Raw genomic sequence first — 26,736 nt, 5'->3', positions numbered from 1 at the left:
AAAATTCGTATTTGTATCTTTATCCACAAAAAATTTCTAAATAAAGCCAAAAAAAACGGCTTTCACAGGGGATGACCCCCTTAAGGCACTGTTCTGAGTCGACTCAGCTAAGTAAGCGAGCCGAAATGTGTCGGCTCACCGAAAAGAGTTATATTTCCCAGCATTAGGTTTAATTAAGTTATTGAGTTTCATTTATGGTAGACGATCGGTCCTAGCCAATATTGTATGGACATGCCCGGTGAAATGGCACCCCCTATATTTATGGGAAAACCAGCAGTTTGGACGTGTTTCAAATTAAAACCCAAAATATTTCAAATTTTTTCCTTGTTCTCTTTATTATTTAAATTATCTTGCTTTCACTAAAAAGGAGACAATGTATTACTGTGTGTATTGTATTTTTTTGCAATGGGATGTTTATTTCAATGTTTATTTATAATAATACGTAGTAGTACTAGTGTAGTAGTTGCTATATACTTTAAAAACTTTGTACATGAAAATTAGATTTTGTTTTTATGCGATCATGTTTAAAACGCGGCAAAAACCATGAGGGAAACACTTTTAAACTTAACATGGAAACTTGGATCGTTCTGATGATTTTTGCATTAAATAAACAAGAAAGACATCGTTTTATATGGTATAACAAACACGTATCCTTAACAATGATATGAGTTGAAAATATCGAAGTCACAATTAGACATCTTCCAACATACATTTATACAATGTATACGGCGCGAAAAACAATATTTTTAAAAACTTCTCGGACAGAAAAATGTTTAAATCTCCCTGTCGAGTTTTAGATTTTAGATAAATTAGCACCCATAGGAGATAATATTGTAGTTGGTGCGAAATTGAGTTTAAGGACTGGCGTTTTCTCAACAAGTGAATGAATGCAAGTGCATACGATACACCAAAAGGAAAATATTTGCACTTTTCTAGTCAGATGTTTACCATTCCCTCGAATTTTGTCCCAAGATCATTAAATATATTTCTCGCCTGGGAATGCTTGTCGCTTAAAAGTCGTGATCCATATTTTCAATTCATATCTTGTTTCTTTTCTGAGAAAACACCGCCCGACTATAATTTCCTACGAATCATACATAACGGTTGAATTTAAGTCCAACTAACAACACCATCTTTCTCGAAATGGACAAAAATGATTGCCAATAAATTATACAATAGCCATTAAATCTAGATATCCTCGAAATTAAAAGGGTAAAAAAGACTGTTTGCCAAGCTTACTGCGTAGTAATCTCCTGTGCTGTGGGGCTGTCTAAATTGCCATCTGCATTTTTTACACTCAAATCATCATCCTCTTTCGGCGATGATCGACTGGGACTATCATTTCCCGATTGTTTAGAAATTAACTTATCCTTCATCGATTTGAAAAAAGTGTTCAGCGAAAATCTGGAATCATTGGCTGAGCCCGATTCATCATGTAGATCTGGAACAGGGGATGGATTTGATTTTTCTACTTCTGCTGTTGCATCAGCTTCATCCTCGTCGTCGGAAAGGCCTCTTGTTGGCGATGGCGTGTGACGAGTTGCTCCCGATGGTTCAGGTAAGTTGTTGGATTTCAGTAAATCGAAAAGATCATCCGGGTTTGTTGGCAATGTCATGGGTGAAGAATTTTTCTTATTTGTACCGTTTGTCTTTGATGGTAATAAAATGGGAGACACACTGACAGCTCTTCGCTCTTTTCTGTCACTTTTTTCAAGTTTTTGGACCGGTGTCGATACTCTACTTTCGGATCTATTTCGTTTAGGCTCTGCGTCGTGATCTGTATCGGTTTCATTCGCGATTTTGTTATCAGATTTGTCATCGCAGGCGCTGTGAAAACTTTCGTTATTACTTGTTGATACGGAAATATTAGAAACATTTTTTCCGTTCATTTGATCTGCAGATTTTTCATTGGTTTCAGCATTTTTGAGTTCATTGTCATCATCATGGGCGTTATTTACTTCTTCACTACTGTTGATGACATCATCGTCATTATCGGCATCATCATCATTGTCGTTGTCTTCGTTATTTTTATCTTTATTATCTTTTCTACCATCTTCATCTTTATCGTCATCGTCTTTTGTTGCCTTAGATTCCTCATTCACCGCACTTTCGTCTTTCGCATCAATGTCGACATCCCCAGTTTCATTTGCTTCCTTGGAGTCGATAGTTTCTGTTTTTGAAATAGAAAGAACAAAGAATCGTTGAAAAATGGTCATCACTTTTGGGATAAATTGCAAATTGAAAATGTAATTCTAGACATGTGTAAAATTAGATTCAAAAATCCACTATCCACTAGCGAGAAAGGAGAGCTTATAAATATAGACTAAGCTCGTCAGTTAAATTTGCAATCGCGCTACTTATTATGCGAAGAAGCTAGCATTTAGAGGGAGGTGCCCCTAGCATAGGTCGAACAATTTGTTCTGTTTTTTTTTTCGCGCATTCGGCGGCCAGAGAAGCTTACCCGCACAAAAAATGAAAAGCAACGCCACTCAAATCCGTACGGACTGACTTCTGTATTCGAAAGAAATGCTGGTAAAATTTTTTTACAAATTAAAAAGGATGCACAAACTAAAGAAGCAACACCGTCAGGATATAAAAAAAAACTTTTACACTGAAAATACCCCGACAAACATGAACAATAATAATAATAACTCCGCCGTAGCCGGTCCCCAGCCAGGAAGCTATCATCGCACCTGGCAGTTAGGTTATAAAATGCAAGTTCATTAGATGAGGAGAAAAAGAAATCTAAGGTTCGGTACGGGTAACCAGCGGGAGTCGTCTGACTTAGTGACTGAGTCGGGCTCCAGTAATAGACAGCACCACGTCGAAACCACCAATTCGACATCTAGGCTCCACGATGACAAGGGACATGGCTGTGCCTGCTGTAGCAGTTTCGCCATAATCTGTGGCGACCACTATAGTACGTTCGAGTAGGCAGCGGATGAAGTGACCTGAGGAAAAGAACGTTCTTAACACTCGCCCCTACCATGAAATAAAGGCGGAGGCAGGTTCCACCAAATATTCATCAAGCGTTTAGCGCAATACGCGCAGGTGACTGTATAGCGGGCTGCAGGCCAGCACCGTTTTATTACTCGCCGTCATCCGAGAGCATGTTCGACTTGAGGACATTCCAAAAACTGATGACCAAGAGTCCATGGGGGCAGAGGCAGCGCTATCAAAAATACCCACCTCGCACTGCAGGTAACAGTTTCAGTACTCACCGAAGCATTCTTCTTTGCCTTCGCTGAGGTTTGGGACGAATTTTAAAGAGCGTGTATAGAATATTCATAAATGGATCCTTTGCATGAATCAAATATTCGCAGGTTTTACGCACCTCCAGCAACTCCGAGAATTCTATCCTAAATCAATAATTGCGTCTCGATTGTGTGCAGATATGCTGTTCCTACAACTACAGTCTATTGTCTATTGTAGTGCATCTGATTGATTGATGTCCCACATCTGCATCACATCGATCCCACACTAATAAAGTTTTTAATGGCGCTCATGACAGGGTGGCGTATCACGTTGTTAGTGCATTCATCTGAAGGTACCAAACACCTCAGAGCCCATCCGCATACGGAGGAGCATCTTTTAGGGGATTCATTTCCACCGAATGTTACTAGAGGACATGGTTTTAGAATCAAATATGGTCTACGTTCTAAGTGCGAGATGAAACATTTGGTGTACTCAGATGACATCAAATTGTATGCTAGTCTGTTGCGAATAGTAGTAATATTCGGATAGAATTTGGTTTAGACAAGTGTCGAATCCTAACCATCTGCAAAGATCATCATGAGCCACATGCCGGACAGTGTTGACCTCCACATCCAAGCTGAAACAGATTTCGATCGAATGAAGCTGGCTCGTGATATCGGAGGCAGCCACGTAGTTTACATTGCGGCATAACATCACCGTCAAGTCGGCTTGTTATGTGCTTATTTTTACAGCAAAGAGCAGGCAAGTCCCTTGCAGGCAGCTGTTTGTAAGGAAGATTGCGAACAGAGGGGGCGGAGAATGACCAGTGCAGAATGTGTAGTTCGGCTGGGTACACAGTCTGCTTCAAACCATGCAAAAATACACCATTCTGCATACGCGCTCGATGTTGCGAGGAGTTCTCAACGGATTCGCCAATTAACCTACGACCGCCCACCATCACCGAGTCGTTGTCTATTTTAAGTAGGTAGGACCGTCCGAGGCTAAATGCTTGGCACTTAGTACTGAATCTGAAAAGATTTTGACAAAAGGAAGCGCCGCAAGAGACGATTCAGGAATCTCTTCCTTCACTCATTCCAGTCCTGGTTCTTCTCGGGTATCGTTTGTGTTTCCGGGTTGTTTCGTTTCGCCTTCACATGTCCACGGATAGAACGGAGGTCCCTAAATTACTGCCGTGGCAGTACAGGTGCCACCGTTTTACCGTGGCAACCATGGCTCCGACAGTCCGAACGCAATTCACTTTAACCTGCGCTACAAAATACGTCACACGATTTAATCACGCATTAGTTGGACTGGATGAAGAGACAATTAAGCTTGTTTCCGATGTGCTCGATGACTGCAACTACAAGAGACCAAGTCTGTCAGCGAGTGAGACAGCCAGACTTAATCACTCATTGATGGAGCTTACTGTGTGGCGAGCCAACTGCTGCTCGAAATGAAGCAGTTGGGTGGCAAAGTCGACACCGAGCTGCTACAGTCTTTGCAGCTGCAAAGGCTTCCGGAAAGCATGCAGGCCATCCTGGGATATGCGAATTCAGGGTCTTTGGATACTTTGGCTGTCAATGTAGACAAAATCCATATGGTCTACGCGTGACCTATGTCCCTTGACACGTCAAGCCAAGTGACTCAGCTACAGCAGACGTTTCTAAATTGGCAAAGGCAGTTGATGCTCCGCGTTTGGGAAGTAGGACTAGATCATGGTCAAAATCCGCCTCCTGAAATGGGCGATCGGATGGTAGGTCGTCGGTAGCACCGACAAGTACCGGGTAATGCTGGTACCACCATAGGTTCGCCGAAAAAGCTACAGAATATGTCAGCCCCACACTTTCTCTACAAAAAACTAGACTTGCCTAGAGTTCTGACGACAGCTACCTGAAATGCAGCAGCACGTCGCCTCACAATTTACATGGCCCTTGAGCTGGCAATACTACTTTGTCGATACAGGCGCTGACATCTGGGTTCTTCCCGCAACCTGGAATCATAATTTAAAACTGCAATAGTTAAAACTTGCGGCAACAAATTCTTCGTCGATTCGCACGTATGGCTGCAGACAAGTAGATATTAATTTAGTCTTCTACGAGTGTTTTCGCGGTGATTCATTATTGCGGATATAAACATTAACATCTTAGGTGCAGACTTCCTGTGCCACTATGGATTGCACGTGGATCTACACAACAGGTCTTTAATTGACGCAACAACTGTTCTTAGGTCATCAAGAAGAATCGCAAGCTGCACGCCCCACACTTTTTCCATTGTTTTCGAAGATCTTACCGACTAACGTATTCGCGCACTTCTTCAAAAATACCGCAATATCACTACCCAGTCTAGTTTCTCTGAGCCCGTTAAGCATGATCTTCAGCACCATATCAACACTAGTGGCTTCCCCATCTTTTCCACCGCAGAAGCTCGTAGCTGCATGAAAAAAGTTCGAAGAACTTCTTAAGCAGGATATTTGCAGACCTTCAGACAGCGTTTGGTCTTCGCTACTTCATATGATCCTTAAGCCTAATGGCGACTGGAGACCTTGTAGCGATTATAGAGGTCTCACCGATTTCCCATTCCATTCATCCAAACCTATAGCTGCCGAAGACACCCCGAAAACAACAATATGTACACCTTGCGGACGCTTCGAGTTTACTAGGAAAACTTTTGAACTGTGCAATGCGGCGTAAATCTCAGATTCATCTACCCTGTGTTGCGACACCTTCACTTTGGTTTGCGCTCTAATCGCATCTTCCTCTGTGTCCGAGCATTTGGAACACCTCAAGCGTTTCAACGTCTCCTTGAGATTGCTCGGCTACCTGATTACCTCTGACGGCATCCAACTGGACCCAATTAAAGTGCAAGCGATTTCAAGTTTTCCGCTTCGGAAGACAGTTAAGGTTCATGGGTACGTTAAATTTCTACCGTCGTTTCTTGCCCAAGGCTGCCCATTATCAATCAAGCCGCCTAACTGCGTGGTCTCCAAGCCAGGGCGCCGCCAGGCGTTTGAAACCACCGAGCAATATGTATACTTCACTAAACAGAAAAGGCGAGTTGCTTCTCAATTTAGTGCCCGCCATTAAGTGGATGGTTCAAGCCCACTCATCCGTTAGCAAAAACTAGCTATATTGGCTCAAACCAGTCTAGGTGCAAACCTGGCGCATTACCCTTGTCGGGTTTGAATTAAAACAAAAAGAGAGCAAAATGTCATCAGTAGTCGCTTTCGGTCACGGGCGGGGTAGGGCCTGATGAGATCGCCTCTACCTTGCGATCGAAACCGACAAGTCACAAATATTTTTCTCTCATTTAGGGAGTTCCCTACCTTCGGCTCAACGTCTATTATACACTGCGAGACCCCAGAAGAAACTCCAGATATATATTCCTGCCGATTTCTGTGAGGAAGTATTTCACGCTGTTCACGAGCTAGTGTATCCAGACATGCGGGCAACGAATCGGTAAGTCACCGCAAAATATCTCTCGCTGTCCATTGATAATGACCTTAATTCTTGGGCCAGAAGTACAAAACTACAAAACATGTAATAAAAGAGGTAGGCATGTTCCTTAAGTCAACCAAGCTTAATTGGCCCTTTGCGAGACTCGTACGATTTCAGGTATTGCTTCACAATTATCGGTAGATTAACGCGGTAGCCTGAAGCGATACCTCGAAAAGACATTTCTGCATAATTTTGTGCTGAATCCCTCTGTCGGAGTTGGATTCCACGCTTCACTGTGCCGGCAGTTATAAACAGCGAGGTAAACTCCTCCGCTTCAAACGCCACCGGACAACCGCGTACAAGCCGCAGAAGGCCGCTATAATGACATAAGAAGACTATCCTGCCACCCGCTCTGCTTGGCCTCCGAACAGCAATCACGAGAAACTTGCTGCAAGTCACACGGAGTTGATATATGGGGAGACTCCGAGGCTCTCAGCAACTCTGTAATCGACATTAGTTAAGGCGTTAACACCACCGGATGTCGCCTCTGCTCAAAGACGCAGTGCGAACGCTGAATCCGCCAGCCAAGCGAAAAACGTGGCCAACATGCTCAGGGATTTCGACTCCTGCGCGCATATCCTAATTAGGACGGATATCTCTCAGACGCCACTGCAGCCACCTTACGAGAGCCTCTTCGAGGTTCGTAAACGAGGCCTACACCGTTTTAGCTCCAGTGTCGAAGGCCCGACCGAGAATGTCTCCCTGCCCTGGCTAAAGCCTTTCCTCCCAAAAGAAAGCGCAGCCGGGCAGAGAGGTGGGCGAAGCATCTATTTTGACTTGCGGCAGACGAACTGAGGGTGCTGAGGGAGCCATGCGTCTGTTTTTTCGCTGAAACCGTTTCGGCTGGAGTGGAGTGTTGTCACGGAACGAGCAACTTGTCTGCAATTGTGAACAAGTCTACCATGACTCAGAGAGGACTAAATCGAGAGGAAAGGGTCATCCGTTTTGGAAAAATGCAAATATATAAAATACATTAAATATTTACAAAATTTATGGCAATGTGTTTCGCCCTGTCGTCCTCTATGGTTCTGAGTGTTGGCCGAAGAACGTCAACGCACTCTTACAGAGTGGCAACTCGCTTGGCAAAATGAGCCAAGGAGCAGATGCGCCGCTCATCGACAGCTTAGACCCGTGGCTGAACCTAACGCACGGTGAGATTGATTATTTTCTTACCCAACTTCTAAGTGGGCATGGAGGTTTTCAGTCTTACCTGCACAGGATTGGGAAGGCGCGATCTCCTGATTGTGTATTCTGCAATGGAGGAGCGGACGACGCTGAACACACCTTTTTCTGTTGCGAGATGTGGGACGGCTTTCATCAGCAGATTTGCGCAGACACAGGGGAGCTCTGGCAGCTGGAATCGTGTTGCGCATTATGTTCGGGTTCCTCTTATTGCGAAGAAAATTGAACTCGATCGGCGGAGGGATCGTATCGTAAGGGGTTCCCTGAACTAGCAATTCCCTTGCTCCCCTCCCATCCTATCGGTGGATGGGATTCCCTACGGGAAGGCTCCCAAACCTGGGAGAGCGGGAGGGCTAGCCCGAAGTAATGTGTCAAACGGTTCCAGGGTAGTTCTCTGATGACAGGGAGGTGTTTAGTTGGTAGTCCGACAGCGTACTGCTGCGGGAGTCCAACACTCTTTGCGTAAATGTAAACACGATAGGTGAATACCTACCCTACTCCCCAAAAAAGAAACCCCAGATCTTGTGGCACAAGGTATTGTTGTAAAGAATACCAGATGAGCTCGTGTGGCATAACGGTCAGACGCTTTCTCCAGATCTAGAAATGCAATGAAGAGCGGGTCATGCTTCTCATTGTGTTTTTCCATGAGTAACCGCACAGCGTGTATTTTGTCCGTAGTTCCGCAGTTCTTGACAAACCCGGTATGATTCACGCTTATTTGAACGATACGTTAATACGGTTGTCAAAAATGCATTCAAAGACCTCCATGGTATGGAACAGCAACCGGATAGGGCGGTAAATTGAACATTCTGTTCGACTACCTTTCTTTTTCCATATTGGAACAGTGGTACTTTCTTACTAGTCAGATGGTGTTCTACTTTCCTCATTAACCCGATTGAAGAATTCACTAAGCCACAGTGTTAGGTTTCAGCTCTTCGCTTTCCAGAGCTCAGGTGTGATGTCGTCAGGTCCTGTTGCTTTTCCTGATTTCGTTTGTTTTATTACTTCCTCGACTTCAGTAGCGCTGATAGGTGGAATTGCTCCAAATGTCGGCAATGTTTGTGGAAGTGAAGGATGAACAAAATCTTCTATTGAAACCTGCTCGAAATATTATCGCCATCTATTCGTCACGGCTCGTCGGTCTGTAAGCATGATACCGCTCTTGTGACCAAAGCAACAGAAGTGTTCGATATCCTTGGTGGGTTAGTGTCGGCTTTTGACAAGTTGATACAGATTTTTCTCGCCATTCCAAGGGTCTAGTTTATCGTAAAGACCTTGCAATGAACCGCTCGGGTAACAGCGATCGTTTTCTTTGCTTCCCGATTGGCATTCTTGTAAATTTGCCAATTGGTCGCCGTTTTATCGTGCAGAAAGTTGTGGTAGAGGCGTTTGTTTTCACGGACCTTCATATCAACATCATATCAAATATCTCGGTTGATGAGTCGCTTACCCGGCTCGGTGGCCCCGAGGGTTCTGTAGGCCACTTTGTGGATCATGTCTTTAACTTGGTTCCACGACGACCTTACCCCGCTTCTGAACGGTACACAGACTGAAAGCGGTACACAGACTGAAAAGGAGAGTTACACTGCTCCTTGAACGACTGCTCATCGACAGTATTAACACATAACATATTGGACTATGCCGAATAAATCCTTGAAAACGAGGATCAAAGAAGATCGAAGATAATCTCAACGTGGCGTTCAAAGAAATTGAAGTAAAACGAAGGAGATTAACATAACTGTTTAATGCAATAGGTAAATAGTTTTCAAGGCATTGAACAGTCTCTTCGAAACGACACGATTTTTTCTGGACGAGACAAAGCGTCGGAGTGGAGTCCGCAAGGCATCACGAACAGAAGGCGACTTTTCCGTCACTCACTTTCTTCCATTGCAGGTCTCACATCCCACTATGCTTTTTTCAACAAAGAATTCTATATATTATGTCCTTAAGCATGTTCTGCTCACAGTAACACTGATCGTAGTCCCGGATCATGGTGACCCAAGACTAAGTTTCTCTAGAAGTACTAATTGCGAAATATTAAAAACGGTTACGGTTAAAAGTGAAGAGTTGGGTTGACAACAAAAATAATTGTGAAACAATCTGCTGCCTACGGTCAAATGTCATTGAGAAGTTCGACATTATCGCGTTTATTGCTCGTTCCGATTTCATTTTAGATGAAATTTCGCGATAAGTTACATTAGCTACATCTACTAATACATCACAAACACCGAAGAAATCGAAAAAATTCAATGGGGAAAACTACTTGGATCAGAAATTGAGTCAATTTTCATTGCACGCAGTTGCCAATTTGAATTTTATTCTGCCAATACTAAAATATGTAATTACAATAATCTGCAAAATTTAAAATCTAAATTTTATAAAAATTTCTGTAAAGTTATTTTCACCCGATCAAAAAAATCAGGATTAGCTTTGAGCTTCAACTTATTTACTAAAAATGAGAAAAGCAAATGCCATCGGCAGCCGGATTTCTCGATTAAGCTACAAAAGATTCTATTCTCGAAAAGAATAAACTACGAAGCCAGTCATCTCGGAGCAAATATTATCCAATTTAACGGGCATTTAATATCTTTGCAGAACTGATCTGGAACTATCCGACATTGGCTCCCGCAAAATAGAAATATCGTACTTTCGCCATACCACTCTATACTACCACGTGTTCTAGCCTAATGAACAATGCTAAGATATACGAATCGAATCAAATGGATGCAAACTAAAAATCGAATGTATGTTGATGGTCGATGATTTTACGAAACTTACCGTTTCCTAAGTCTGCAAGTTCACCCTTGTTTTGATCACATTCATTCCCTCGGGTCTCACTTTCATTCCGAGTTTCTTCTGCAAAAATTACTTGATTTTCAGTAACCTACTAAATAAATCTTTTTGGGGCCGCACATACCTTCATCTTTCATTTCTACGTCTTCATTCAGATGCTCATCCTGTACCTTTACTTCAGTCGTGTCAGCATCTTGATCCATCGGTTCATCGAGTCTTTCATTCGGCCCCTCGCCATTCTCAATCGGTTCGCTTCTACTCAATCCTTCCTTCAATTCTGTTTCATTATTGCTGACCTCATTACCTTCGGTAATCTCTTTGCTTGTTGCACTCAGATTGAGTAAACTCGTAGAACTTCTATTCAGCTTAACAAAACATTCCTTTCCTTCGATAAGACTCAATCCAGTCTCTCTTGTTGATTCCTTTTTGGGACTCTTTTGTTTTTTCGGAGATTTCTGTTTCGGTGACTGTTTTTCTTTACTTGGTGAGCTCTTGGCTTTTGGAGGGCTCTTCTTTGCCTCTTGATTCTTCTTCGTTTGTGGGCTGCTTCGCGCTAATGGGCTCTTTTGGTTCGGTTGAGTTTTCTTGATTTGCTGATCCTTTTTGCTGGGACTGGCCACTTTATTTGACTGGCCAGCCCTAGGAGATAGGACAGTTTTATCTTTTTGAACCTTGTTCGATTTCGCCCTTTCTTTATTATCTGAAGGCTTCAGTTTATTCTGTTTTTCCTGTTTGCTTTGTTTTTGTCCTGTTTTGATTGGTGTACTTGTACGCGACACTTCACCACCCACGCTGCAGTTGGTTAACTCGGCACTTTGATCACTTTCATATTCCACATCGGATTCTCCAAATACTTCGACAGTTTCCATAAACGAAACTGTTTTCCGATTTTTCTTAAATTTCTTTGTGAAGAGCGGATCTGATCTTTTTAAACGTCTTACTCGAACGTGGCACTTGAAAACAATTTTACCAAATTTTTTTATCAGCTTCGTTTTGTCTATAGATTTTGAGTTGACCCGTCTTTTGTGTATTGCTCGTTTGCTATTTTTCGGTGGTAGGCGTATGAAAATGGGGCCAGGACTTTGTACATTTCTGCCTTGTGGCGTTGTATTTTGTTTCTGTGGTTTGGATGTTTGTGGCGTCAAGTTGTTCTTAGGTGATTTTGGACTTTGAGGCGTAGCAATGATTACCCTGTTGGGTCTTAAATTTGGTGGCGAAGGAGCAACTGGAGGGACGTCTTCGGTGAGTAGAGATAGTTTCAAAACTTCGCCATTTTGTGGTAATGCCCCTGTTTTTTGGCCCTTCGACTTCCCTTTGGATATACTCTTTACGTTGTTGTGTTTGAATTTCTTATTTGTAGGTTTGCTTAGAGCTGCATATTTCTTGAACAAATTTTTTCTCATTGATTTGGAGAGGAAAACTTTGCATTTCTTCAAATGCTCGAGAAGTTTTCGATTTTTAAGTACAAAATCCATAGTTAGCGTGTCGTTATTCGACATAGTTTGGATTTTTTCTTGTGTCCGCTTCTCCAGATTTGTTGTCACAGCTGGTCCATCTGAAGGCGGTTTAGGGAAGCTCCGCTTCAGACCGGATTGCTTACCAACTTTTCTCATTGCTAAAATTCCACCTCAGAGTAGTAGAAAAACTGGAAAGAAAAATTAAATTTGATTAAAAATGAGTCCTAATGGATGCTAACACGTATCTGCCTTAATTAAATTGATTTTCTAGATTTGAGTTAAAAGTAGCGGTATCTATGACGGCAGAATGTTACCAAATCAAGGATTGTGACGAATACTCTACAGTGCAAACTTAGCAAAAGGAAAAAGAGATCATCCAGCAGATTATGGGCTTATTGCATGTCCCACGAAAGATTTCTTATGTGAGAAGTGGATAAAAATTGGCTGCGGGAAGGATACTCAAAAATAAAACCAAACATGGACGAGAAGAATAGAGTGAAAGTTGCGGTTGCTTCGGAAATCTAGTACTGGCGGTTTCTTTGTCATTCTTTGATTTTTACTTCAAATCTATCGGTGTGTAACAGGGGCAGTACACCAATCTTCCATTTCCCCTGCTCGGAGAACTGTGACGGTTGGGAGGAGGTCCTTGATATCACCCTAATAAGCGACAATGGGATTCTTAGGGTGGAGATTGGAGAGTGTCTGACCAGAGATCCTTCTCTGACCACAGTTGGATACTCTTCAGTCTAGATCTCGCCACAGAGGTTTCCAAGCCCTTTAGAGACCCCAGTAGGATCGACTGGAGATACCGCCCTACTAAGTACAGCAAAAAGACCCTGCCACCGTAGTGGAATGAAGATCTCTCTAGTCTCAGGAAGCTGACCAGAGAAATCTTCAACATCTGCTACAGGCAAAAATACTGGCAGCCATCAAGGACTGCCTGAAGAAGTACAAGTCTCCAGGCCCAGATGGCATAATGTCAGTCATGCTACAGAAGCAGCAGGAAAGGGTTGTGCCGTGGCTTGTTGAGATTTACCGGAGCTGCATCTCTTTAGGATACGTACCGCAGTCCTGGAGGCGCGCACGAGTGGTTTTCATACCGAAAGCGGGCAGGCGCGGTCATGAGTCTGCGAAGGACTTTCGACCAATCAGCCTGACCTCTTTCGTGCTGAAGACCCTAGAACGCATCCTGGATATTGACTTAAGGACGGTTATGGAGAAAACTCCTTTCTCTAAGTCCCAGCATGCCTACTTCAAAGGAAAATCCACAGAAACCGCCCTCCACGAGGTAATTGGCACGGTTGAGCGGTCGCTGCAGTACAAGCAGTATACCCTTGCTGACTTCTTGGATATAGAGGGAGCTTTTAACAACGTCAGTACCAATGCCATCAAGGAAGCCTTGACCGGTATTGGATTGGAGGGGTATCTCACGCATTGGATTATATCCATGCTGAGTGCCAGGATAATCCAGTCGGATCTGGGAGGCAACCACTTGACCAGAGCTGTGAACAGAGGCACGTCCCAGGGTGGCGCCATCTCACTGGTGTTCTGCTTAATAGTAATGGAAAAATTTTTACGTACATTGGACAGCAGCGCGGTGAAGGTGGTGGCGTATGCCGACGACTTGGTGATATTAGTATCAGGGATGTTTCTGTCAATTATGAGCGAAATCATGGAAAGAGCGTTGTGAAAGGTGTGCCTGTGGGCCGCAATATGCGGACTCAGCATAAACCCAACCAAAACGCAACTGATGCTATTCACTACCAAGAGAAGGATACCTGAATTCCATCTACCACGGCTGAATGAACAATGATTGGTTCTTTCCTCTAATGTAACGTATCTGGATGTAATCCTGGATCCTAAGCTAAATTGGAGGTTGAACATAGAACTGAGGGTTAAGAAAGCCTGTATAGCCTTCTATGCCTGCAAGAGAACCTTTGCAAAAAAATGGGGTTCCCGGCCGAGGATGGTTCTCTGGATGTACACCGCTGTAGTGCGTCCGATCCTAGGATTCAAAGAACCGCGTGTGCAGGTGCTACTGGGGCTCTGCAGTCCTGCCCGGCAGATATTCTCAATGTACTCCTGCATCTCCTCCCCTTAGACCTCCACATTAAATATGTTGCAGTGTGCAGTGCCGTCAGACTACGTGAGTCCGGATGCTGGGCAGCAAAGCCCTAGAGCCACAGCAACATCCTAGATGAAATACCTCGGGAAATCTGGGCATCCCCCACGGACTATGTCACACGCAAGCTGAACTTTACGAGAAACTTTGCTGTGGAACTTCCAACAAGGGCAAAGTGGAAGACCGGCGGCGTGTTGAAAGACTATGACACAGTATTCTTTACGGACGGATGAAAGATGGCCTATGGAGTCGGCGCGGGGGTTTTCTCGAATACTCACGGTGTATCCAAGTCGTATGGTCTTCCAGGTTTCGCCAGTGTATTCCAGGCGGAAGTACTGGCGATATTGGAAGTCTGTCGATGGCTGGGGCGTGATTCGAGCCCCAAGCGTAACACAGCCATTCTAACCGACAACCAAGCGGCCATCAAGGCCTTGTACTCAACGACGACATCTTCCCGGCTGGTGGGGCAGTGCAGAGCCGCGCTCAACCGTCTGGGCGGTACGCTCTGGTCACTCTCCTCTGGGTTCCCGGGAATAGGAACTTAGAGGGGAATGAGCGGGCTGACGGATTGGCCAGGCAAGGCTCTGCTCTTGGCAGTCCCTCGGGGAATACAGTTGGTGTTCCGCTGGCGGCTGTCGGAGGCCAAGTCTACTCGCACTACATAGCGGCCTAAGATGGCGAAGGCTTACGAGCTGTGCCAAGTCAAGGAGTATTTGGCCCGCTTATAACATGGCCCGATCACGAGAGCTCCTGTGCCAAACGCGTGCAAATGCATTCAAGATTACGGCGGTCTGCACGGGGCACTGGCCCATGGGGGACCATGCCGCTAGGCTTACATTGCCGAAGCTGCGGAGAAGGAAGGGAAACCCTTATGCACTTTCTCTGCGATTGCCCAGCTCTGGCTAGAGTCAGGCTGCGGACGCTGAGTAAACCATTCTTTGGGGACCTCAGAGAGATTTCTAATTGCAGGTTCGGAGAGCTGCTTTCCTTCGTGAATGCTACGGGCTGGCTCTGAAGATCCGAGCCGGCTGGACTCAGTCTGGACAGTCACGGTCTGAGGAGTGCATCAAAACGGCGCACAAAAGCGCTAATTGGGCTCCTCGGAGCGGCCACTGATACCTACCTACCCTACTGGCGGTTTTTAGGAGTGGGCAAGCGGGCTCCCGGCCGTCGATATCCATCGACCGCAGTGCCTCAGTAATGGGGACCTTCGCTATTGCGACATCAAATATTACAAAAGAGATAGGGAGTAGAACTGGTTCCACTTGCGGACACAATCAGAAGATCACAGGTAGAAGCCCCCGCGAATGAAAATGCTACTCTCAAGGGGGGAGAGTGTAGCGGGACACGGGAAGGAGGGAACAATGCCGCCGGTAACTACGTTTAGGTAATAAAATCTTTGGGCTTTGCCAATTCATCAAGGAACGCCGAAAAATAATTAAAAAAATAAAAGAGCCATGATTAGCGACATCAGGTTGGCGTACGTCAATGCCAGGATGAAAGAAGAGTGAAGGCATCAGGCGAGAAAGTAAGCCAGGGAACACAAATGACGCCCACTCAAAACTCGGGGGAGGAGAAACTGGGGAAGAGGCTACGCGAAAGGTTGAACGAGTCAATAGCTGGCCCCAAGAAGGACGTGGAAGCCTGGAGAAACGTTACGCCTGAAGAGACTTCGGTAAAAAGAGAGTTCGGAGGAGGAGAGGTAATTATTATCTCCAAACGAGGTGAAGAATTTACTAATTTGGGGGCTAATATTAGCCGCATTGGACGGTTTCAGAAAGGAGACCTTATGTTGGAGGTCAAGATGCCCAACAATATAACGGCAGATAAATTCATAAATCAAATTGGAAAGTCCTAAGAACAGGAAGCTGAAATCAGAGCTAGCAGGCCGGAGATCACTATTGTCTGCAAGGATATAGGTGAGGTTACCACGAAGGAGGAGGTTCGCGAGGCTTTGGCAAAGACGTTCAATCTTATTGGACTTCAAGAGTTTGTGATAAAGACGCTATGGAAAGCCTAGGTAGAACACAAACCGCCATCATCAGCAGCCTATTGTGGGAAGGAGGGGGGTGCACCATGGGCGCATTTCAGGCAACAGAAGGTGCTCGAAATTGAGGAGAGCCCTCAAGGCAAGTAGCAGATGAGGTTGATACAAATCCGCCGAGTTTGCCGATAGTCATAGCAGGTGATTTTAATGCTTTAGGTTATTGAACGGAGAAGGACAATGAATGAGAGAGGACGTATTCTGCTCGAAGTATTCGCGAAGCTAGATATGGTACTCGCGAATGTTGGGACCTCATACACCTTCAGGGGTCTTACAGCGGACTTAACATACGTGAGCGTCGCTTTAGTCAGAAGAGTTGTTTAGCAAGTTAGTGAGGAATACACTCAATGCGACCACCAGGTAATTTGCAAGGAGGTCAAATGCGAATCAAACTCAAAAAAGAGCTTCCACAGAGTGCCGAGTGGGTTGCCTAGTTGAACGGCGAAAGCTATCGAGGGGGACACGTTCTCTGCGGCATGTGAGCCTGATATATCCCTGATTGGTACGGCCATAGAAAAAGCCAAGTAGATCGACCAATGGATGACGAAAGTAGCAACGCAACTATGCCCACAAGGCGACTGTTCCGAAGTAGGCAGTTCAACTGCTGGTGGACTAAAGAATAATGCCGTTATAAACCTTTGGGGTTGGGCCTGCAGGGTGGTAATGAAAAGGCCGTAAAAGATCACCCTAGGTGACCTGTCCGCGGTGGACCAAGGCGTGATACCTATAGTTGTTGAGGAGCAGCGGAAAATATGTGGTAGGGTCGGTGACAATAAGGCCCCAGGTTTGGATGGCATCCCTAAAAGAGCTTTGAAGCTGGCAGTGAAGACAAAGCCCGATCTTTCCGCCAACACTGTTGAGGCTTTTTTAAAATAGTGAATATTCCCTGCAGAATCGACAAGGCAAAAGTTGGTGTTGCTTCCCAAATCCAATCCAGCATCGTATCGTCCAATCTGTCTGTTGGATACAATGGAGAGAGTCATATACATATAACAGACTCCTACCCATCATCGAAAGTGGCAATGGCGCAGGATGCCAAAACGCATTCAATTTCGCCAACTGGGGCCGAATTGAAAGCGCATTGGCTGACGCAGGTGTTCCTGGATATTTGGCGAGCCTGGTCGGGAATTACTTCTCAGAGAGAACTCTCTGGTGCGGAACGGATGACGGTCCCAAAGACTACTAGGTCATAGCGAGGATACCACAGGGCTCAGTACTGGGCCCCTTACTGCGGAGTGCTTATGCTGGTCATCCCGGGGGAGGCTACGATTGTAAACTGCGCCGATCTGGCTGTAGTTGTTGCAGCAAAATAGTCAGAGGATATGGAGGTTTATGCAACAGAGACATTTAGGCCGGGCTCGAAAAAGCCGAATTTACCTCGGCAGACAGAAAAACGGAAGCGGTCTTAATAACGAACCGTAGAAAAAAAAAACAATCTGAAGGTGGAAATCGATGGATATATGATCGTCTCTAAGCCGTCTATCATGTACATGGGTGTGATAATTGACAACAAACGAAGCTTTAGGGGGGATTGATTATTCAGGCGAAAAAGCAGCAAGCGCCGCCACGGCAAGAATGTTGCCAAATGCCGGTCGGGCGAAACACTGTAGAAGATTGCTTTTAGCTGATGTGGTGCAATCCATACTGCTCTACGCGTCACCTGTGTGGGCGGAGGCGCTCGCAAAATTCCAAAGATTGAAACAGGTGAATTCGGTTTATTGGCTGGTGGCTTTGAGGGTTTGCAGTGCTTTTAGAACCACATCAGATGATGCAATATGAGGGTGGCGGGAATGATCCCAGTCGACATACTGCCGACTGAAATGAGTGTATGTTACTATATCATACAAGACAACGGGCAACGGGCTCCCGGAACGCAGGAATGCTACAAAGTCAGAGTCGCATGCTCTGGCAACCCAAATGGGACTAGCCTTCGAAGAGTCGATCGACGCACAGGCTCATTCTCAACATGAGGGTAAGTCTTGAGAGAAAACACGGAGAAACTAATTACCACATAACCCAGTTCCTCATGGGTCACCATGGTTGATTCGCCGAATTATTCTGCATGCAGAAGCACACCGGAGGATACAGATCATGTTATGTTTCACTGCCCAAAGATTGCTATGGAGAGAAGGAGCCTGAACCAAGCGTTGGGAAGCAACGTGATCTCGGAGGGTATAGGTGCGGAGATGCTGAGGTCAAAGAAAAAGTGGATTACGGGTGCCTCAGCAATTGTAATAATAAAGAATGAGCTGCTGAAGGAAGGAACAAGGAAGCTCAAACGACGAGGATTGTGATTGCCCAAAGGTAAATTCACACCGCGAACTAGTACCTAAATGATGGTCCCGCGGGGATGGGGCTGGAGAGACACCATCGTTTGCGGTTGAGAGACGGAATACTCCATGTTCAATGCAAAAGGGAGAAGGTCAAACATCTATCACCCAGTCTGTCTGTAGACGCCCACTCCATTGTGGATACAATAAGCCTGGTAGTGAACCTGATAACAGGCGCGATGAATTTTAACGGATGATCATGCGAAAAATAATTTTACTGCGTGATTTGAAACGAATTAAAAGAGTTTTAGCTGAAATAGGTCGAGTTTGCCTGGGGTGATGAATTTTTGATTGGATAAGATCCAATTGATCCTAACTGATCAGAAAGCGGTTGCAGTCTTAATAATGACTCCTGGAAAGAGAAATACCTCTTTAAGTCTTTAAGCCAACTATCAAGCATCTTGGCGAGACCAAGTGCTATTTGCACATGCCCAAATGGGGTATATTAGTCGCTAACGACAATATCTGCACTTCTATCAATGTTCTCCAGCGTAATGTTCAAAATATCTACCGTCCGATCAACGAGATAGATCACCCACTGCCGAATAACATCTGGATCATGTAAGTGGTCATGTTGGACTACCTTGTGAGAAGCCACCGACACAACACGCAAGTAGCCATCAAGTGGATAAATGATAATTTTAGATGTCAGCTCATTCTGGACTGGAATATCGAGGCCAATATCGGCTCCGAAACTAACTTTCATGTAATATAGACGCGCCTTGCCGTTGTCGTACCAATTATTTCGACACTGAATTCCCACTTGCTTCCGAAACGCTATCCGAAATATGTATAATCACCTTCAAGAGCGAAGAGCAAGCTCCTTGGGTGGAGAAGTCGGTTAGCTACGGGCATATCGCAGGAAATTAGTGGGAAATCTGAAGTTTAGCGATAATCAAACCTCAAGTAAAGATGTGGAAACTGGCCAGAGGGGTAATTATAGTTGTGAAGAGTAAACATTTCGTACCCGGCACCTCTAATTTCAAATGCCTGGAAAAAAAGGCCCATGACAGCAAGTTACGAAAACACTAAAAACAAAATTTGCTTAGAATAAAATGACATTCTCATGAACCAACATTACCTATGGGTCGGGTGCCAGTAAGGAATTCCCTTATCGAAGTGGCAAATTAGTTTTCTAGCAAAGTCAGTCGTCCAGTTCCAGATTTAGAATAGCAAATGAAAAGTATAAAGGGTTTGGAAGAATTGCGTAAGAAGACCATACAGAGGAAACTGCAGGGTGACAGGATGAATGGCCAATGTATCAAGAAGTGAGCGGGCAGAAGATGGCACTGCGCAATGAGAAAATTGCATAAGGATGCAAAAAGTAGAGTTGACCTTGGAGCAAGTACGGCAAGACTATAGAATCGATGTAAAACTAGAGGGAACGATCAATTCTGGTGGGCAGAAAGCGAAACTGGGGTGAAATAGCAGTCAAAAGTTAGATGCTCAAGAGTTGCGGGGCTCAATGGCGGAATTCTCAGCTAATGAATTATTATTATTATTATAAAGGAGCAAGCAAAGAGCATGTAGTTCTCAATAGCAGCACTATTGGGTTAAATGCTTGCGATTTGTAGCAGATTGGACAAGATTATGCGAACAATACAAATTTTCAACAGGGTTGAAGATGCGGAACCGAAGGGATATGCTGGAACATTCGGTCGGTAATTTATGACTGAAGCAAAACCGTCATCAGCGAACCCCCAAGCCAAATATTACATCCCGCAAGTGTCGGCGATTTAACCTAACAGTAAATTCTGTTGGCTCCCACAGTAAAAAAAGGTACTAAAACTAAGTCGTAATCGAAACTGAACAGATTTTCTCTAACAAAGTGGGTGAAATCGGACGATAATGAAAGCGGAGCACCTATAAAGACCTGTACTTCTCAAAACATTCTGATAGCAGCGAATCCTCCTTAAAGCGAACAACCAGTGTAAAAAAATCACTTTGGAAAAATATGTTTGACGCCAATAAACATCCTAAAATCGAATTTTAGTTAGAATACTTGATAACAAGCACTCGATTATCAATAAGAACTTTCGTGTCAAAGTGGCAAAGTAGTTTTCTAGCAAAGTATTCGCGCTCTTCTATCACCGAAGTCGGTTCAGTTCCAAAGATTAAATGTTGTATAAATAAGTGTGGAGAACGAGATTTTGTTGAAAGCTACGCAATTCAGTGATGCAGATCAATGGGAATAGGGTCTGTAATCCATTGAAGTATGAAGAACTACCGGTTAGGAAAGTCTCGACGTTTCGAGTAAAGGAGCTTCGGAAATCCCAGGCTTTTGCGTGAAACAGTTCAGAGTATGAAAGTCGCTACATTCAAGTGGACATACACGTAGCGATTACATAGCAATATCGCCGCATCTGGCAGTTCAGCTTTAGAGCAGGAAGGTCCACAGTGGATGTGACTCACTGGGCTAATGGGCAGATATTCTAAATACACAAGAAAACCCTTTGAATAGGCTGGGTTATCTCTTGCGGATATTGATAGAATATCTACGTTGGAGAGCCAGAGGAGGATAAAGATCATATCGAGGGTAGCACGGAAGAAGGATGGCCTGCTAAGACTCGTCATGTCAAACACTTATTGCCGAATGTATTATTGAACCTGTGTAGAGTAGATTTGGCATATGGCAACTGGTAAGCGGATGGATGACTTTTCGTTGAAAAAAAAAAACGGAAGTAATTGTCTTTACTTAAAAAAGAATCCCATCCCTACGCCTGGTAGCGAAACGATTATAAAGTCAAAACAAACGGTGAAGTATTTGACGTTCATATCAAGGATGAGCGTTATTTCAAAAATAAGGTTCTCAAAGCCGCAACATAGCCGCGCGTGAGGCTAGGAGAAATCTGTCAACACCGCCTTGCTTGTTAGTTCCCCTACCACCGACCCCAACAACAATCGCCCAACATGCGGTTTACTACCGGCCTGACAGTCATCCGTGGAGGAGCTCGCCATCGCCACGTGCGAAATTCGTGCGGTCATCCGATTTTTGTACGCAAAAAAGTTACTACCCATTGAAATTCATCGCCAGTTAAGTGAAGTGTATGGGGAAACGTGTATAAGCATTCAACATGTCCGCAAATAGTGTAGGGAATTCGCTGACGGCCATAGAACGGAGCGGAAGTCAATGGAAACTCACAGAGTTGCCCAACCAGAGAAGTTTAAGCAAAAGCTGTCAGCAGGAAAAGTCATGGCAACGGTGTTTTGAGACCGGCGTGGTGTACTGCTTATCAAGTTTGTGCATAGAGGCATCACAACAAGCTCGACAAGTTATTGCGAGACCTTGTAAAAGCTCAGACGGGCAATCCAAAATCATCCACCACAATACGCGTCCGCATGTCTCTAAACAAACAAAGGATTTAATCGGGGGATTTGGCTGGGAAGTCATTGCCCATCCCCCTTACAGCCCTGACATTTTCCATCCATTCATGTTTCCAGAGTTGAAGGAGCACCTAGGCGATTAACGTGAGAAGTTCAGACAAATTCTCAAACAATTCTTCATACAGGTGAGAAGAGCAAGGAAGTTGGGCAGGAAGACACGAAGGGCAACACACAATGGGAAAGCCAGAGGAGCAGAAGACGAGCTCGGCGGGGAGTGAATTTTTTTATTGCAATTAAGACCCCACCGCCGGTGGACTTACGAGATTCATCCCGGTCCCTGTCACAGCGCAAAGTGGAATACCTTTCGAGGGGCTGGAAGATTATTATGGGATAGCCCTCTTCAATCGGCGCTCAGGAGGGGTTGCGGAAGTCCAGGACATGCGCAAACGCATTCACCCATTCTACTAAAGATCACAAAGGGCGTTTAATCTCTTTTTATTGAGTGTGTAAAACAAAACCTTATTAAAATCCATTCACTGTCTGTCTGTCTGTCACGCAACTTTCTCCAAAGCGGCTAAACCGATCCGAACGAAATTTGGTGGACAGATGGAAACTATGAAATTCCACGCATACAGCGAGTGACATAAATTTAGGTGGAAGGGGCTCCCCATACATACAAAGAGGGATTTAAAATTTTTTTTCATCGGATATATTCATGTAGATTATCAAATGAAAGGTCTCGATTAGTACTTTCCGGAACATTAGTTCTGGCGTGAATTGCAAAGTCCGTGAGTAAGGAGACGAAATGTATGCACTTAAACTGAGACAAGACTCGTTTTCGGAAACTAACCAACCCAGAAATCCGAAAAAAACAGGAAAGTCGCTTAGATGAAATCTAGGCCTCAAAATACGTCCCATTCCGATATCTGCTTAAATAAACTACTAATGGTATATTATCGACTTTTGGAAATTTACTGAAAAACCTTAAGTTCATCCTAGGAGTGCTAAATTCTGCTCCGGCATAGGTGGTCAAAGGGTAGTATAGGTCCGAGGATGAAACGTGGATTGGTACTCACGATGGAGCATAAAACCTGGGAAACGCCTGTTGAACCAACACCAACAGCTTTCCTACCAAATCCTATCTCCACCTTCACATGGCGACCGCTGGAAGCTCTTTTTTAGTGAAAAGCTGCAGACGGGGAAGGGAAACTCGGATCACTATCTCATTGGCATGGTGCTTCGAGCTCGAATAACAACACCACCTAGAATCCCCTCTGGTAATCAGGTGAGAGTTAACACTGAAGCCATCCACAACACATCCCTCCGCGACAAGTATAAGAGGAAAGTGGATGCCGCAATAACCGCAGTCAACAGAGGTCCTAGAGATGAAACATCAACAAATGATTTTCACAACCACCTGAAGAACGTTATCATTGATACGGCCACAAACATACTTGGCCCCAGCCGCAAAAAGAGTTGGAACAGCTGGTTTGACGATGAATGTAAGCTAGCAACGGAACGGAAGAATGCTGCATTCCGAGAAATGTTGCACTTTCAAATGACGCGGGCACACACGGAGACTTATCACGAACTCCGTTGAGCGAAGAAGCGACTTCACAGACGGAAAAAGCCTGGGAGAACCAACAGGTCTGTGAACTCGAAAAGCACAGGGAGCAATCGCACCAGGCGCGGAAGGTTTATCAGCAAGTTAGCAGGATGAAACCTTACACACCTCGATGCTCATCCTGCCGAGACAAAGAGGGAAATTTGATTTCCGACAGAATGGGCATATTAGAGCGATGGGTTGAGTACTTTGATGAGCTACTGAACAACCAGAACATCGGCGAGTTGGACGTCCCGCCAACTGAAGACGACGGACAAATACTGCCACATCGGCTCATAAGTCGCCAGAAGCCAATGGAATTACAGCCGAATTGGTTAAATATGGAGGCGACCAGTTACACCAAGTGGTTCATCAACTTGTGCTCAAGGTGTGGGACAGCGAATCAATGCCTGACGACTGGCAAAGAGGCATTATCTGCCCCATACATAAAAAGGGAGATTTCACGCAGTACAGCAATTACACAGGTATCACGTTGCTGACAAAATATATGGCGGCAACGTAAGTACCAAAAACCAACCAACCAACAACATCAAACCGCACTGGTCAAACAGGGAGAATAAGGATAGGAGAATACAACTTTGAGACCGTTGACAATTTCTCCTATCTACGGTCGAAAATCACAACCGATAACAACTACGATGATGAAATCCGCGCACGGTTGTTGTCAGCCAACAGAGCCTATTTCAGCTTACAAAGACTGTTCCGCTCGAAACGTCTCACCATAGGGTCAAAGCTCTTACTGTACAAGACTGTGATCTTGCCAGTCCTCATGTATTCCTCGGAGACTTGGGTTCTTAGCCAGAAGAATTGCGAACTCTTGGTCGCGTTCGAGAGAAGAATCCTCCGAAGAATTTTTGGTCCTCTACATGAGGATGGACGATTCCGTAGTCTATATTACGAGGAAATCTACGAGCGATACCATGACCGTCAGGTTGTGGATAAAATCCGGCTCAATAGGTTACGGTGGGCGGGTCATTTAATCCGTATGGATGAGGATGATCCGGCCCGGAAAGTCTACAAGGGCAAAATCTATGGTAGGAAAGGAAGACGAGGCAAACCCTGCCTGATATTAAGCAATGGCGTAGGTGAGGATGCCAGACAGCTTTTAGGGATACCGTATTGATAGACCCCGGCGCAAAACCGTGATGTTTGGAGTTCCTTATTAAGGCAGGCCTAGACCGGATACCGATTGTTGCGCCGTTGATGATGATGATGAAAGGCCTGATCTGGATGTAATCACGACCCTTTTAAATCCTCATCCAGCGTATCAAGCACCGTTATTTCGGCCGGCTTTTTGGTCGCTTATCATTGACTTCGATGTTCATACCAACATTGACAAGTGAATTCCCGTTAGCGCGAATTACGTGACCATACCATCGAAAACGCCTCACTCGCAGTTTTCCCACGATCGATGCTACTCCATATCGATCGCTAATATCTTCATTTCGGATGTAATTAAAACGTGTTACGCCACTAGTCCAATGCAACATCTTCGTCCCGGTTACCGCAAGACGTTGTTCATTGTCTTTTATAGTCGGCCAACCCTCGGAACTATAGAGGGCGCCAGACGGACGACATCGCTCAGTTCTGGGCGATGTAAATATCTCGGGTCAATGCTATAAGCGAATGAAGAACTGCCTTATGCTCCTCACATGGGGAAACACAAAACCTTTCACACCTGAAGCGTGAAGCTTCCGGTTTCCCGACTTGTTTTAATTTAAGCAAAGTTGCCTCAATGTCAGCATCGAATTATAGCTCCCACTATGCGCTATGTCCTCTCTGCCCTACTATATTCAATCGAGGCCGACGTAAGGGTTGTTTTAGACTTAGGGACCACAGACTAATTGGACAAGCCTCTTCACTCCTCGGAAAGGCTTGTGGAAATATCGAGTCGAATATTATAGGCAGAACCGGTAAACAATGGGCGTGGTTAACACACTCTGCCCCATGGGAGAGCTACAGTCAAGGTAAGATAAAAGTGTGTCAAGGATACTCAGTATTTCAATTTTTTCAAATACAAACTTTGAACGTGGTTCAGAGTGGACTTTTTCCAGTTGGGAGCACCGTTTTCCCATCATGAGTTCAAAGCGCACAGAGGAATCTAAAAATGTTGCTTGCGCAGCTAATCCCGTAATCTCGCCTCGCAACTCACAAAGCGCATTGACCCAGCTGCGCGCGGATTTCCTTTACATGCGCCCTGAACCTTTCGCAGAGAAATTTTACCTTCATTTCAGCATCAGTTCGGCGGTGGCAAAGCTTGTAAACAACGCAACAATTGCGCGCGCGATTTGTCATACACATGGCGAAAATTATGCACACAAATTGCAATTCGCCAGACGCTCTCCGGCCCACCAAATTCGCCCGAGCGTTCGGCCCAGGCCCGATTGCAAGCAAATTCAATTAACGATTCCACCATGTCTAGTGGAGCAGGGCCGTCAACACCGATAGCGCAGCACGGCGAGGAAGCGCCACTGAAGGTGGTTTCACGGAGCTGGTTCGCCCATTCGACGTCCATTTGCCGGAGCGAACCCTCAAGGAGCATGCGGCGATGCCCAGCACCCATCAACCTCGCCAAAGGCGCGACTTTCCTAACTGCTCATACCTCCGATTTCGGGAAACAAACAAAATAACTGCGGAAAAACACCAGAAGACTACATTTGCCACTTTACGATTGTTTTCGCGGTACGCGAGCAATTTTGCGGTGGAACAGACGCAGCCGGGGACCTTGTTGGCAAATTTTGTTCACCATTTTTATGCACTACACATTTCACGGGATGATTACCTTCGGCGCGGCGCAGCCACGAACTCCAAAGTGAATTGACGAAAACTAAGTAACACCGTCAGGTTTCTGTTTTTATTTACATTGGTTGCGCGATTTACAACATTTTAAATTGAATCTGAAACCAAAACACACGACGAAATTACCGACAGATAAAGCTGTTTGTGAACTGTCACTTAGCCGCCATTCGTTCAATTTTGACGTTGAAGTGAACCGTTCTAGTAGCGGCCAGATGGCACAATGCGGGAATTGTCGTTAGTTTATGGTCATTTTGAATTGGTAAGGGACAATTACCGTTGAACGCCACAAAAGCAAATTAGATCGAAACCGGCATTTTCACAAAAAATTAGCAACAAATAGTAAGAACACAAGACACGCACGTGCATCCAGAA

General features: G+C 44.9%; 1 protein-coding gene across 2 annotated transcripts; it reads right to left on the bottom strand.

Annotated features, from left to right (window-relative positions):
* Window positions 1-309: 309 nt before the first annotated feature.
* LOC119657439 (putative uncharacterized protein DDB_G0287265) lies at window positions 310-26,547 on the bottom strand. 2 transcript variants are annotated; one of them, XM_038064346.1, is made up of 4 exons: window positions 26,348-26,547; window positions 10,789-12,309; window positions 10,650-10,727; window positions 310-2,170 (listed from the first exon to the last, which is right to left on the bottom strand). In XM_038064346.1, the coding sequence occupies exons 2-4, from the start codon at window positions 12,275-12,277 to the stop codon at window positions 1,236-1,238; spliced, it is 2,502 nt and encodes an 833-aa protein (XP_037920274.1). In that variant the 5' UTR covers window positions 12,278-12,309; window positions 26,348-26,547; the 3' UTR covers window positions 310-1,235. The 2 variants fall into 2 exon arrangements, with proteins under 2 accessions (XP_037920274.1, XP_037920275.1); XM_038064347.1 differs by lacking the exon at window positions 26,348-26,547 and adding an exon at window positions 26,168-26,324.
* Between the last annotated feature and the right edge of the window lie 189 nt (window positions 26,548-26,736).

The sequence above is a fragment of the Hermetia illucens genome, chromosome 5 (assembly GCF_905115235.1).
Source record: "Hermetia illucens chromosome 5, iHerIll2.2.curated.20191125, whole genome shotgun sequence".
NCBI lineage: Eukaryota > Metazoa > Arthropoda > Insecta > Diptera > Stratiomyidae > Hermetia > Hermetia illucens.
Note: the sequence above shows the minus strand (reverse complement) of the source record. Positions and strands in the feature narration are given on the sequence as shown.

Excerpts from the sequence above, each read along its gene's own strand:
- LOC119657439 (XM_038064346.1), bottom strand. The coding sequence starts at position 12,277 with ATGAGAAAAGTTGGTAAGCAATCCGGTCTGAAGCGGAGCTTCCCTAAA. Across the intron at positions 10,728-10,788 it reads CGTAGAAATGAAAGATGAAG|AAGAAACTCGGAATGAAAGT; the intron begins GTATGTGCGGCC and ends TAATTTTTGCAG. Across the intron at positions 2,171-10,649 it reads ACTTGCAGACTTAGGAAACG|AAACTATCGACTCCAAGGAA; the intron begins GTAAGTTTCGTA and ends TTTCAAAAACAG.